Source organism: Notolepis coatsorum (assembly GCF_963971535.1).
Source record: "Notolepis coatsorum genome assembly, chromosome: 15".
In the NCBI taxonomy this organism is placed as follows: domain Eukaryota; kingdom Metazoa; phylum Chordata; class Actinopteri; order Aulopiformes; family Paralepididae; genus Notolepis; species Notolepis coatsorum.
Window position 1 is genome coordinate 77,298,031 of NC_140179.1, and position 15,538 is coordinate 77,313,568.

General features: G+C 42.6%; 1 protein-coding gene across 1 annotated transcript in view; it reads right to left on the reverse strand.

Annotated features, from left to right (window-relative positions):
• Nucleotides 1-468: 468 nt before the first annotated feature.
• LOC311241529 (DEP domain-containing protein 7-like) overlaps nt 469-15,538 on the reverse strand; it is a 30,176-nt gene continuing 15,106 nt past the window's right edge. The window contains exon 5 of the mRNA XM_084330377.1: nt 469-918. Coding sequence (XP_084186503.1) covers nt 737-918 — 182 coding nt within the window. The 3' untranslated portion in view covers nt 469-736. The remainder of the gene's footprint in view (nt 919-15,538) is intronic.

Consider the following 15,538-nt stretch of genomic DNA (forward strand, 5'->3'; position numbering starts at 1 on the left):
TCAGCTCTATGTACAGAGTTGTAGTATTAATATGTACAGTGATACAGGTATAAAGACACTATACTGGCCAGCAGTGTAACTAGTAAGAGTAGGTAAGGGATATGTACAGATATAGATATAGTATCTACAGATATGTAAAAAGGTTTATATGCTGGTATAAGATGTGGATAGATAGATATATACGGTAGAAATAAATATATAAAGGTATATACAGCATTATTGTACATGCTATCATGCAGAGTTGTATGAGTTATATGCAGGTATATTCAGACAGATATGGATATACAAGTATATATCCGTTAAATGTAAATATAATGGCATATACAGCACTATTGTACATGTTATCATACAGAGTTATTTGGGTAGACGTATAGTATGAGGTAAAATAAAATGCCATTGTTATGAGACATGGTGGTTTAGCTGGTATTCATATCTTTTATTAAATGAGGGCAATATACTTTTTACACAACAAATCCAACATTCAGTTAGTGACTTAGGTAGAAAAATAAAATACAATCACTTAGCTGGTACACAAGCCCAACGGACCCTTTTTCCTGTGAAACAATGATTTGCTCCTGAAGAATAAGACACAGGACACTAAAGTACACAGAAGTACACATGAACATTAACACTTTCACACACGACAAAGGGTTAACCCTTTCACAACCATAACAATAAAAGGAACTTGAACTTGAACCACGCTAGTGGTAGTGGTAGTGAAAGGGTTAATAAAGGTTCACTTGGTCCTCCTCTTCTTACAGGGTTTTTGGTCTGAGTCCTCGTCGTCCTTGTCGTCATGGACACTGCTGCCCGTCACGTCGACCGAGAGGTGGAGCGGGATCTGCAGCTGATTGGCTACCATCCATGTCCACAAACACAACTCTACCCTGTGGGGCGTCCAGTCCCGCTGGCTGTCCACTGAGGATGAGGAGGACAAGCAGACATGACGTCAGTACAGACATCAGCGACATGTTGAAAAGAGCCTTCATAAAACAACAAAAGCAAATAAGCTCAACTCTCACTAGATTACGGTCAACGGTCTTTTTACTTTCTCATCACAGCAAAGAGAGACAGTTTAAACTAGGATTTAGGTGATTAATCCAGTTTAAATTTTCAATTTTGGTTTCCCACAATCATGAAAACAAGATAATCGAGGTAAAATTATTATTGTGCCACATGCCTGTTGCTCTCATTCCGTCTCATGTTGTAAATGCAGCACACCCTTCCTTCGCGCACACACACACACCAAGCCCAAACAGTAGTTTAAGAGCAGTTTTGAATGTGGGTAGGGATTCACATTCCTTTACAGCTTTGGGTAGGGCGTTCCACATTGATGTGGCATAATTGCGAAACGTGTTTAGTCCCTTTTTTTAGCCGAATCTGGGTTTAACATGATTTGTTGAGCTCCCTCTGGTGTTGTGGTTGTGGTATTCACTGACCTTTGGGAAGTATTTTGACATGTACATGGGTACCTTAGTCGTATAGTGTATCTTGTAGACCAGGCCAATTGCAAGTTGCTGTACTCTGTCGTCTACTCTAAGCCATTCTAGGTAGTCAAAGTGGGCAGGGGTGAGGTGGGTTCTAGGAGTAAGGTCAAGTAGTAGTCTGACCAGTTTGTTTTGTGATGTTTGTAATCTTGTTTTTAGCGCCTTTGAGGTGCTTTGGTACCATGAGGTGCAAGCATATGTAGCCGGTGTGATCTTGTCTGCGTTGTGTTTAAAGTCGATTCGACCCCTGTTAAGGGATCGCCCTGAGTGGGAGTTGAACCCCGGACGCCGGCGTCGCGGGCGGCATCACAGACCACTAAGCAAGAAGTGAATTCACTACTTGCTTCCGGGTCTGGATGCCTCTGGGGAGTGAGTTTTACTTGCAGTACCGCTTACCATCCACAGCCACGTCACTACTTGTACCCGTGACTGTGGATATACTGCGGTACCTCCGTTACACTCACCCCACTAAACTCACACCACCCAGGGCATCCGGGTCTAACGGCACCACATGCAGCCGGTGTGATCTTGTCTGCGTTGTGTTTAAAGTCGATTCGACCCCTGTTAAGGGATCGCCCTGAGTGGGAGTTGAACCCCGGACGCCGGCGTCGCGGGCGGCATCACAGACCACTAAGCAAGAAGTGAATTCACTGCTTGCTTCCGGGTCTGGATGCCTCTGGGGAGTGAGTTTACTTGCAGTACCGCTTACCATCCACAGCCACGTCACTACTTGTACCCGTGACTGTGGATATACTGCGGTACCTCCGTTACACTCACCCCACTAAACTCACACCACCCAGGGCATCCGGGTCACGGCACCACATGTAGCCTGTCTGATCTTGTCTGCGTTGTGTTTAGTCGATTCGACCCCTGTTAAGGGATCGCCCTGAGTGGGAGTTGAACCCCGGACGCCGGCGTCGCGGGCAGCATCACAGACCACTAAGCAAGAAGTGAATTCACTGCTTGCTTCCGGGTCTGGATGCCTCTGGGGAGTGAGTTTACTTGCAGTACCGCTTACCATCCACAGCCACGTCACTACTTGTACCCGTGACTGTGGATATACTGCGGTACCTCCGTTACACATAGTCGTAGTACCCTTGAATGAGTGCTCCTGCCAGAGTCTTCAGGGTATTCTTGTTTACCAGAGAGGAGATCCGGTACAAGAATCTAGTTTGTTGGTTGACTTCTTTTATTACATTGGATGCCATTTTGTCACAGGAAAGATTTGCCTCTAGGATGGAACCTAGGTAGGGCTGCAACGATTAGTCGACATAATCGACGACGTCGATCATAAAAACTTGTCGATGCAGACTTTTTGCGTCGATGAGTTTTAAAATGCTGTAATGAGTTTTTTTTTTTTTATTATAATATTTTTTTTTTCACTACCTATCTTTGTGAAAGTGGCTTCTCAGCTCTGGTCCAGCTGAAGACAAAGCAGAGGAACAGATTGGACATTGAGCATGACCTCAGAGTTGCTTTGTCTACCATCACCCCAGACTTTGAGACTCTTGTCAGGAGCAAACAACATCCCCAGTTATCCCATTAGTTCCCTGGGATGTTAAGCTAAGAAGTCTGCTAAGAAGGATATATTATTTATTATTATTATTATTATTTTATTTCATTGTGTTTTTAGCCATAGTTGCACTTTTGTTGCAACCCCAGTTATCCCATTAGTTCCCCCAAACTTACTGTCGGTCTGTTAAGTTAAGCTAAGAAGTCTGCTAAGAGCCCGGAAAAGGAGCCGCGCCCACAGGAAGCAGAGATGGAGGGTGTGACAGAAATAATCGTTAGATTAGTCGACTAATAGAAAAAATTATCGACAGATTAGTCGACTACCAAAATAATAGTTAGTTGCAGCCCTAAACCTGTATGTAATTTCATCTTTCCTTGTGACAATATTGTCACCCACTGTAACTGAGAAGCCTTTCACAAAAGACTAACTGACCTTTTATTTGAACAATAAAGGCACATTTCAATAAAGTGCATCCCAAGAAAACCAAAGCCATGAACAAAAAACTGAATTGAATTTAGGATGTGAATAAAGTTCAATGACGTTTGTATGAACATTTTCCCGAATCGTGAAAAGAAGAATAGACTGCATCTATCTAAACCTCACCAGAATCTAAACTGAGGGCTAAAATAGTAGTTGTTAAATTGTAGAAATAAACTGGATTGTAATTATGTAAATAAAATATTTTCAAGTGTAGGTTAACCCTCAAATTCTAGGCCCTCTAGAGGTAATTAATCAATCACAGTCTGGTACGGTTCTGCACAAAAACTCTCCATTAAAAAACGTCAGCGTATAGGTGGCGCAGTGGGCAAGGCGCTCGCCACTAACGCAGGAGATGCTGGGTTCGAGCCCAGCTCTCGGCATTGCTTCCGGCTTGGCTGGTCGTTCATACTAATACAATTGGCAGTATTAGGGGGTGGGAAAGCCGGTGGGTGGGGATCGGACATTGTGGACAGTGACTCCTACAGGTCGGTTGGTGCGCCTGTACAGCAGAATCAGGAAGTATCGGGGGCAGCGTGAGTTACTCGTCGCCACTGAGAGATCGCCCTGTACAGGTGAAAAGATGCGACGGCTGCCTCCTCGTGTACCGGAGGGGACACGTGATGCAAGGCTTCGTCCACATTGCAGCCGACCAGTGGGAGGCATGGTCTAGCAACGTTCGAGACAGGGGAGGGAAGAATTGGATAAAACAAAAAATTGGGATCGGAGAAAAATAGAAAATGGGGAGAAAAAGTAAAAAAAAAAAAAAAAAACATCAGCGTATCTTCAACAAGGCCTCCAAAATCATAGGATGTGACCTTCCCTCACTGGACTCCATCTTCAACTCCCGCACAACCACCCGCTCCAGAAAAATTGCTAAGGACCCCTCACACCCAGCACACCCCCTGTTTCAGCCCCTGCCCTCAGGTAGGCGCGTCAAGTCCATCTTTTCAAAAACCACCCGCTTCAAAGACAGCTTCTTCCCAACCGCCATTCGGACCCTGAACTCCCTTGCCCCCCCCCCCCCCCCCTACACTAACCAAGCTCCTGACCAGGGATGCGTTCTTCATGGGACGAGGCTGCACTCTGTGCAGCCAAAGATTTTAGCAGAAGCGCGTGCACGCACATGCACGGCATGTGCGTGCACACAGGAATGCGATGCACTCGCCAACTCGCTATAAGTACCCACCTGGGCTACTTTGCATATCAATAGCGCCGGTCGTCAGGTGTGTTAAATACGTTCTCAGATACATTCACACCTAACTTGTGAATGATATGCGTTACATTCCATTCGTAGAGGCAATTAGGCACTGTCTTTAGTCTGTGCTCAAGCGAGGGGACATTTATGCTCATGCGCGGGAGCGCGTGGCGTCATTAGCGTGCGTGCAACAGGAACGCACCGCTGACCTGATAACTAGATTCTTCCGTGTTTATGTTGTGCTGTGCTGTATTTATTGTGTCATGTTGTGCTGTATTATGTATCCATTTGTATCTATGTTTCAGTTTCATGTATTGTAGAGCTATTACACTCTGTACCGATCAAGAATACCACCAACCTGGTTGTGTGGCAATAAAGGAATCTTGTATCTTGCATTAATCACACATAAATAATTAAAATAAAACATGACAATTGCATGAATTACTAGTATTAAACAGCATTATACAATTCAAAAACAGAGATGAGCATAATTAGTGTCAAGTATGCTACAATTAGGCTAACATAACGTTGAATAGAGTACAAGAATGACAAGATATCCATTTTCATCTTGGAAATAACACTTTGACCAAATACAGCTTACTTTCATAAAAAAAAAAAGCTAAAGTAAACAAATACCCCAAAATACCCACTCTGAACAGAAACAGTACATCATTCAACTACAGTAGTGCTACATTCTCCAGCATGTCCCTTGTTAACCTAACTTCATGCTACTGACTAAATTAAATGGCTGCTATAATTAATGTTATTCTTCATCTGATATGTAGAAATATTATTGTCCGATCAAAAGCACCTAGCGTCTTTCTGTAACCAAATAGGCAATTCACAGAATGCTAAAAAACATCTTCCATATCCAGTATCTAAGAATCTTATAAGTACATAGTGTGCAAAATTTCTACTTTTCTGTATAAGTTGCCATAATAGAACCTTTGTTGAAAGGAAATACGCTAAATGGATGATCAAACAGTGCATTGACCCTCTTTCAGAGATGTACCTCCCAGGACATCCCGAGTACAAAACAGTCATGTTTTCTTTTGCCTTAATTATCTCATCTACCTAACATTTCAACATATTTCTGCCTACACGTTCTTTTAGCGATTATAACCATTGAAGTGTCCTGAAATCAATAAACTGTTCAGTGTTGATAGATTGATTGTTTGAAAACTTTATTAACAGATTGCAGAATGGGTACAGTACAGTACAGCTCAATACATACAATTGTTAAGGGGATGCAGACCAGAGAAAGACTTTCATCTTGTTTACATCAGGGTCCCCCTGTTGCTGAATGTGCAGAGCAAACACAACCTGACTGACTTAACAATGGTTGTCATCTAGGAGACTAAAGTAGATGAGCACATGCAGCTGACCTACAAATTCATGGAAAGCATTTTATCTTTTTTTAAATCATCATCAGTCATTTAAAGCTAATGCCAAAAAGAAATAGGCCAAAAATGCTAAAAACTGAACAATTAATCATTCAATTCTAAATTAGTCATGGTCATCTGCTAAAGCAGACAACAGAACAGCCAGTGCCGTTACCAGCAAACTATTTAAATTAAAAAAGCAAATCATTTCTAATTACTCAACAATAAACCAAACAGGAACAACTCAGTTGTGTATGGTACCTCAAGTCCCAACCCTTTGACCACTCCCTAAATCTAAAGGAGATTTGTACAGGATGGTTAAAGCACCAAACAAATGGTCTCAAAGCATGTACTGTAGGACTATTTGTTGCCGTTCGAATGCCACCTCACCCGACCAAATCCGTTCAGCGGTTCTTGAGTTACATGCCGATATGTCAGGCGTGCGACTTTGTACATGCAAGCCTCAGATTACCACCCCCGATTCCACAGGCTTTGGAACTGTCAATCATTCACCAATTGTGAGAATTATTGGAAAGGGTTGTAGCCAATGAGTGTAGCTTTCCAATGATACCCCACGTGGGGTTGTGAGAATCAGGGATCAAGGTGAAAATCTACAAGCAAAAACAGGAAAGGAAAAACACACGGAATGCATTGCCGTCAATTACTGGATAACTTTCTTTTTTGTACAGTTTACCAAAATCTCTCTAAATCACCCATTTCTGAACAGATTTTTATGAAATTTGGACCTGTACTACATAATACTTATACCAATTTTTGGGGATATTATTATTTTGGATATTGAAACTACTACAGAAAAACGCGAGTAAGTAAGTACGTAAAGATTTATTTATAAAGCACCATACATACATGTCATGCAGCTCAAAGTGCTGTACACAAACATACACATATGTAAAGCATCACATTAATAAGACAACAGTAATAAAAGTACCGCAATAGGCAAAGCACAGTAAAATAACATTTCAGTAAAAGATCAATACATAAAATAAAAAACACATAATAATAAAAACATTTCAATAAGATACTCGCTTTCCCTAAGGCATGGTACACTATTTGTAAGCTAGACTGTATAGGTACGTTTAAAATTTTCCTTTAAAAATGTGTATGGAGCTGGCGTTCCTGATGTGTGTTGGTAGTTTGTTCCATAGTTTTGGGGCATAGTTGGCAAATGCCGTACTTCCGATCCTCTTTTGGTTTCTGGGTGTGTCTAATAAACCTGTAGTGGATGACCGTAGCGTTCTTGAGGGCAGATAACTAACTAGGGAATTTGCTATGTATTTTGGGCCTTGCTCATTCAGAGCTTTATATGTCAGGAAAATGACCTTAAAATCAATTCTATGAGTTATTGGCAGCCAGTGCAGAGTGGCTAGGACTGGAGTGATATGTTCTCTTCTCTTTGTACGAGTTAGTAATCGAGCTGCAGAGTTTTGGATAAGTTGAAGCTTCCCAATGGTTGCTTTGGGAAGACCAGTGAACAGTGCATTACAATAGTCAAGCCGGCTTGAGATAAAAGCATGAATCAGTGTCTCGGCATCCTTTTTATTTACGAATGGTCTTACTTTCGCTATGTTTCTTAGGTGAAAGAATGATGTTTTCATGGCCTTATTAATATGGGACTTAAAGGTCAGGTCTGAGTCCAAGATGACACCTAGGCTTGTAACCTCAGTCTTTACATAGGATGACAGACTCCCCAGGTTTCCACACAGCACTTCCCTTTTCGCTTTTGGGCCTATCAATAGGATTTTGGTCTTGCTTTCGTTTAATTTTAGGAAGTTATTGTTCATCCACTTATTTATTGCTAAAACACAGTTTGTAATGGACTGTATGGCTGTAGTGTTATTTGGTTCTGCGGAGATATATAGTTGTGTATCATCAGCATAACTATGGAAGCATACATTGTGGTCTCTAATGATGTCCCCGAGGGGCATTAGCATATATAGCGAGAAGAGTAATGGACCAAAGCAGCTTCCTTGTGCAACTCCAAAGTTGCTGTCATGTTTGACTTTGCCAGCATCGGAGTTTAGCCTGAGGTCGCTAACTATTTTAGTAAGGGCAGTTTCAGTGCTGTGATTTGTTCTGAAGCCTGATTGTAATTCCTCCATGATGTTATTATCTTTGAGGAGGAAGGTTGGAATGGAAGGTTCGATATTGGCCTATAGTTTTTTAGTTCGTTTACATCTAAGTTTTTCTTTAGTAGTGGTTTTACTACAGCCGTTTTGAATGCATCTGGAAAAGTGCCTGTTTGAAGCGACATATTTATGATTTCAAGGACATGATTTGATACTATCGAACACCCGCTTGAGAACGCTGTTGGTATAGGATCAAGGCAGGAAGTGGCGGAATTACACTCAGAGACAATCTTACAGAGGTCAGGTAATGTAATACATGTGAATTCCCCCATAGTTATCTCAGGTGGGTTGCCACTCTCGGCCAGATCTATATCAGAGACAATGCTTGCTCTAATCAAAGATATCTTATCAAAGAAAACTGCGAGCTCTTCACACTTTGTGGCTGACTGCTGGGGTATATGGGGGGGTGGCATGTTAATCAGCCGGTCGATGGTGGAGAAAAGTACCCTGGAGTTGATCATTTTGGAAAAATAATCCTTTCTCGCAAGTTGTATTGCCTTATTGTATGCGCCCATGGCGTCTTTGTATAAATTACAGTGAGCTGTGAGTTTGAATTTCCTCCATTTTCGCTCAGCTATCCTACATTTCTCTTGTTATCTTTAACATTGGTGTTATTTAGCCATGGAGAGATTCTATCAGTTTTTACCTTCTTAACCTTCAGAGGGGCGACAGTATCTAACACTGTTGACAAGATGCTGTGGACGTTTTGCACTATCTGATTTAAGGAGGATTCACTGCATTGGTCATACGATTTCATCATACTAGAGAATTTTGCTTCAGCGCTAGCGTCCAGAAGCCTTCTGTGAACTAGGAATTCGCTTCTGGTCCTATGTAAGATTAGACTTGTACCATAGAACACACAATAATGGTCAGAAATTGGAATTTGTTGTACTGATACATTCTCAATGTTTAGCCCTGTTGTTATTAGTAGGTCCAGGGTGCCTGAATACTTTCGACAACAAAGTCGTGTTTCCGCGTCTCTGATTGGCCAGGTCATGTGACATGTACGCCCAATCGTGGGGCCGCAAGTTTTTGGATGGTTAAGCTTAGGCACTCTTTCGAAGTTGGTTAAGGTTAGAGTTTGTCTTAGAGCATGGCGATAGAACGCCTGCCCTGATTCCAAACTCTAACCATAACCAACTGTGAAAGAGTTGCCTAAGCTTAACCAGTGATAAACTAGGCGTTAAGTAGTTTGCAGGCTGTTCAACCCCGAAATAGGCGCAGAACTTGCCGCCCCACGATTGGCGCACATGTCACATGACCTGGCCAATCAGAGCGCAAAACTCGAACGCGGAAACACAAATTTGTTGTCGAAAGTATAGACGCGTCCAGGGTGTTGCCATGTTGGTGGGTGGCCTCGTGAACATGTTGCATCAGTCCAAAACTGTCCAGTAGGTTCAGAAACGCGCAACCCCTGGGGTCATCCTTTTGTTGATATGAATGTTTAGATCTCCATTAAGAATGATTCGATCAGAGGCGGTCAGGTGGCGTAACGGAGATTGCGTTCATCACCAACCCCGGAGCGGCTGGATTCGCCTGTTCGAATCCAGCTCACAGCTCCGGGGTTGTCATCAGCTTGGCTGGCCGTTCACACTAATACAATTGGCAGTATTAGAGGGTGGGAGAAGCTGGCGGGGTGGGTCCGGGTCGTTGTAAACAGCGACTCCTACAGTTCGGTCGGGGCGCTTGCTAAGCGCGGATAGGATCTAAGTGGGATAGTGTCACACACACTACTGGCAGTTCTGTTTTCAATACAATAGCAAGGTATTCAAATGATGAAAATTTTCACAGATCAATATCACTGCACACAAAGAGATGTGGAGATGATGGTGATGATGAAAACTGTTGTCATTTTTATGTTGTGGCAACAGCAGGGGGGGCGACGACGACTTCGTAACCTAGTTACACTTTGATAATCAAGTAATCAGTAAAGTAACTAGATTACTTTTTAAAGGAGTAATCAGATTATTTTTACAAGTAATCTGTAGCATCACTGAATTTGTTTTACTATGAGTTCATTTATCAGAAATTATTTTTGTTTCAGCGCTCTAACGTTGAACAGTGCTAGTTTTAGCTGTACGGGTTCTGTAGTGGGGCGTGAGACAGTCTGTGGTTGAACACTGACATTGATGAGGTTCGATTTACATATGGGACGTGATAAAGAGTAATTGTGATTGATTGGTCTTCTGGTGGTCAGAACCGGGATGACACTCAACGTGTTTCTTTGTAGCTTAGGCTGCTTCTGTAGATGGTCTACGGAGCCAGATAGGACTAGTTGTCAGGCCAGTGATGCTACACATTGCATGACGTTATATATTAGCACATTTACCCCTAATATATTTGGATGGATGCCATCGGGTCTGTAATGGTCTTTCCTGGACCAGAGCAGATCAAAGTTATTTATATAACCAAGTTCTGTAGCAGTACAATAGGTATGTAGCCACTGGTGCAACCAGAACAGACGGCTAAATCGTTCAGATCCACGACCTATGGATGGAATACACAATACATATTTTGCCCAGACTCTCAACAGTGAGAATGAGTGATTCAAAGTCAGATTGGAGTTTAGCGGATTGTCTACTCTAGCCATTACGCCATTTGCTCCGATATGAATGATGACGGTGTGGGTGGAGGACCACATGGACCACACACACTGACAGTGTTGTGAAGAAGGCACGACAACGCCTCTACTTCCTCAGGCGCCTAAGGAAGTTCCAAGTCAGTCAGAAGATCCTTAAGAACTTCTACTCATGTACAATAGAGAGCATCCTGACTGGCAACATCACCTCCTGGTTTGGGAATAGCACTGCACAAGACCGAAGCAGACTACAAAGAGTGACACGTTCAGCCGAACGCACAATTGGAGGGGGGCTCCCCACCCTCCAGAACATTTACAACAAGCGGTGCAGGGGCAAGGCTAAGAGAATCATTAAGGACTCCAGTCACCCGAACAACTGCCTCTTTGAACTGCTGCGGTCAGGCAAGCGATACCGGAGTCTCAAGGCGAGCACAGAAAGACTCAGAAGAAGCTTCTATCCCCAGGCCATCAGGCTGCTCAACGAACAATGAACACTACACAACAACCATCAAACGCACATAGCACACACATCCACACTCACTTTAAACAAACACACTGTAGCACCCACTCCCCACACTTTATATTTATTGATAAAGGATTGCACTACAACTCGTACACCTTACTGTAAATTGTACCTCATGCCATTTCTGCTTTGCACTATATAGTATTGTATACGACATTACATTTACATTTACATTTAGTCATTTAGCTGACGCTTTTATCCAAAGCGACTTACAAGTTCTGTGCGACAAGACAGCAAGAAGGGTATAACTCTATCAGCTGAGTAACAATGTTCATCAAAGTGTTGCGTGTTACAGTGTAGGTTAGTTTATTAGGACAAGTGCATGACAGGTTAGTCAGGGTTAGATTTTTTTATTTATTTTTTTTATCATTTCAGATAATGGTTGAAGAAGTGAGTCTTTAGTCGACGAGTACACTGCATAGTATTGTATATTATATGGTAACTCAGTTACGTCTATTCTGCATCGAACATTGTACATATGTCTATACTGAACACTGTGACCTCATTTTCTACTTGTAATTTACATGCTATACTATGTTATTTGATACTTATCTTGTCTAGCACAGTCTCTGGAGCGTAACAGTAAGAAGCATTTTGTATGAAAGTATTCTGTACTTCTGTATGACAACTATTAAAGAAACTTGAAACTTGGAGGGATATCTGTCGACGATTTCAGGAGTACACTCTAGTAAGTCAGTAACCTTTAAACCGGAAAAACAATAGGTAATGCCATGAGGTATTTTCAAAAACCTGGTGATGGAATCTCCGATGAGTAAGATTTCTGGCTGTCCATGGATGCATCCCCCGTCGTAGATGGCCAGGTTTCTATGGCGAGAAGCCACAGGGGTAGCGTCTGCATTTCCAGGTGTAGCAGATTGAGGCCATGTCCAGACGAAACCGATTTCGGTCGTATCAATCAAAGTATTTGATCGTATGTACCTTTCATCCACACGGAACTGCGTTCTGGCAGCCTGAAGACGCTACTTTCTGAGACCAGCTTCCAGACTCCGCAATTCTGAAGACGGCCTCCTTGCATCACCATCTTTACAAGCGATATGAGTCTTCTCCTGAACCGATGACACGATAGCCCACCTCTCCCTCTTCACTTTGAGTGCCAGCGACGAGATTTCTCGTTAGTTCATGCCAACCGTTGAGTGCCTGCCGACGAGAAATCTCGTTTTTAATCGTTATTTTTTTTATAATTGATTTCCATTCATTTTTCATCAATATAGCCTCACGTTACCAGTGGGGATCTGTCTGAGCTCGAACAGGGAAAATACCACCCCCTATCGTCTCTCCGGATGGTACTGCACCCCATTGGATTGGATTGAATAAAACGCATGGGGAAAAAAATTGTCCAGATTCCACATTTGACTTGTCAGGCAAGTAACCGGAGACCATCCCAGTCAGAACAGTGTGGAATATGTCTTATTTGGAATAGCGATCAGGAATTGGAATAATCTTTTTGGAGAACATCTGATCTGAGGTAAGGAATCTATTTTACCAGTATTGGGATAATCAGAGCTGTTTTCACCTATATATCAACGTGTCCCATATGTGTGTGTGTGGCTGTGAGTGTGTGTAGCTAATCAGGAAATAAGATAATGGGTTTTTCAGCCCGCTTCTATAGCGTGCATAAGTACACATATACTATCGATAATCTAGCATTTATTTGAAAACGATTCATAAATAGGCTGAAAAATGACGTGTTTTGTGTATTACAGTAAAGCGCGATTCCTGCAGAATATTTTTTTTTCTTCTTAAAGTTTCACAAAACGAGCGTTTTTCAAAATGGTATAAAACGGAAATGAACCGATTAAAAAACTATCCGTTTCGACAATGTTGACTGCAAACAAGTCATTGATAAGCGACGGTCGTATTAGACACATAGCCATAATTTAAGATATAGTTTATGCGTTCACAAATGTGAGCACTCTGTCATTGAATAGAGCGGTGGCACACAACGGGGTATATAAGACTGGCATGGCTGGCACGGAAAGTGTTAACCCGCGTGTGCAAACTCAGCCAAAACATCACAACAACAATGGCATGTACAGAGTAGTTGCGTTCGTGTTACAGAAGCTATTGAGCTTGATCAGGCTTTTACAGCTAGATGTACTGCGCCTGTACTACCACCGTCGACAACAGATTGACATCTCCCTTAACACTTTGATTGCCTATGGGCGGCTAGGTGGTGTAGTGGGCAAGGCACTCGCCACCAGTGTGGAGACGCTAGGATTCGCGTGTTCGAATCCAGCTCTCCACATTGTTTTCAGTTTAGCTGGTCGTCCGCAGTAATACACATTGGCCGTATTACGGGGAGGGAAAACTGAAGGGTGGGGATCGAACGTTGTGAACAAGCGACTCCTACAAGTCGGTTGGTGCGCCTGCGCAGTAGAATCAGGAAGTGTCGGGGGCAGCGTGAGCCTCCCACGCGTTACTCCTCGACACTGAGAGATCGAGCTGCGCAGGTGAAAAGATGCGACTGCTGTTACCTCAAGTACCGGAGGGGACTTGTGCTATGTATGACTTTGCAGCCGGCTTGTGGGAGGCAAGAAACAGCGTTCATGACAGGGGAGGGTTGAATTGGATGATACGAAAATTGGGATGGGAGAAAAATACAGAAAAATGGGAGAAAAAGTGGATCAAAAAAAAAAAAACACTTTGATTGCCTAAGGCTAAATTCATGATATACCATAGGTTGCCAGCTCTATTTGTCTATGGAGAAGTACCCCCTCTTTGCAGGGCTATAACTTTTTAAATTCTATTGCTACATTGCCATTATTAGGGCCCATTCAAAGTCCTATATGTATTGTTCATTGTGTAGCAACGTTAAACTTTTTCATTCACATATTCATAGTAAAGTATGGTCTAATGTATAAGTATGTTTTCATCTCTTTCTGCAGCTTTCTCCAGAACGTGATCTATAGCCCCAAATGCATTATATTGATGATGCAATACAGTTTTATGGCAATCAGCGCGATATAAAAAATTCCAACTAGACGTACTTCTAGAAGTTACTACACGTCATCTGATGTTGACCGGATGGGCTAGGGGGCGTTTATAATTCCGTGGGCAGCGTTATACCAATCATCTAATGTGGGTCAAATGTTGATAATAGCAGTTAGTATCGAAGACGGTAACGTTACACGCTAAAACTCACCCCAGTCTCTGCGCGCCGTTGGGCGATCATCGTAGAGTAGAAATTGTATCATTATGGGATGTAGATTTACCCGGTCCATCTCCAGCTTGTATAATGGTATATACGTCCAAATCATGTTGTTTATCGAGTTATTGGCAATCGATCACTGTGTATTGTGACGAGCTAGAATGCCGGGACCTATAGCGAGTGCCCGGAAGTAATACGGACGTCCAGCACAACCTCTATGCCGCTTCCTGTTAAGCGATTGCGCCGATCGGCCACCAGATGGCGCTCCTGAACCGCCAGAGAGCTCAGTGGGTCCTCCTGGTGGATCTCAGGCCAGCGGAGGGGACATATGAATCCGATCGCAGATTTTTGAAATATTGATATAAGGACGCTGTAAAGCGTCCTCCGGCAACTTGAGTATGGCCGGCAATGACGTGTAAACACGTTTCCTGGCAGCCAAAGTGTTAATCCGCATGCAAACCCAGCAAAAAAAAAAAAAAAAAACATGATACATAGGGTTGTCTTAAATACTTCGAAGCTTCGTTCGATGGCACAAGCTTCGAACATCGAAGTTTAAATATTTTTTTTTTAAATATATATATTACGTTTTTTTTAACAATTTATTTGTATTTTTTTGCCTCCAAAATCTTGTGCCTCCATTCCAATGAAACGAAAGCGGCGCCTTCCCGCCTCCATTCCAATGAAACGAAAGTAAGCGGCGCCTCGACTCCACCTCTCTACAACAAGCACGTGGAGATTATCTGTGTTGAAAACAACAAGGACACGTGCAGCAGACATGTCGACGAAGAAGCGAAGCAATGTCGTTTGTTATTTAAGACTATGTCGGACAGATGTGTTCATTGTGCTGCTTTTTTAAAGTGTCCCGACCCATATAAAAATATGTCTTAATAAAACGTGCTTAATTAAGTCGAATTCTGCCTTTGTCTCTATCAACTACATATAAATATTTATATAATTGTTTGCTTGATAGACAAAGGTTGCAACATAATTATGTAATGTCATGTCGTTGGCTGTGAGAGCAGCCCCACTGCACCCAGGCAGGGCAGCCGAGTGAAACCTTGTTG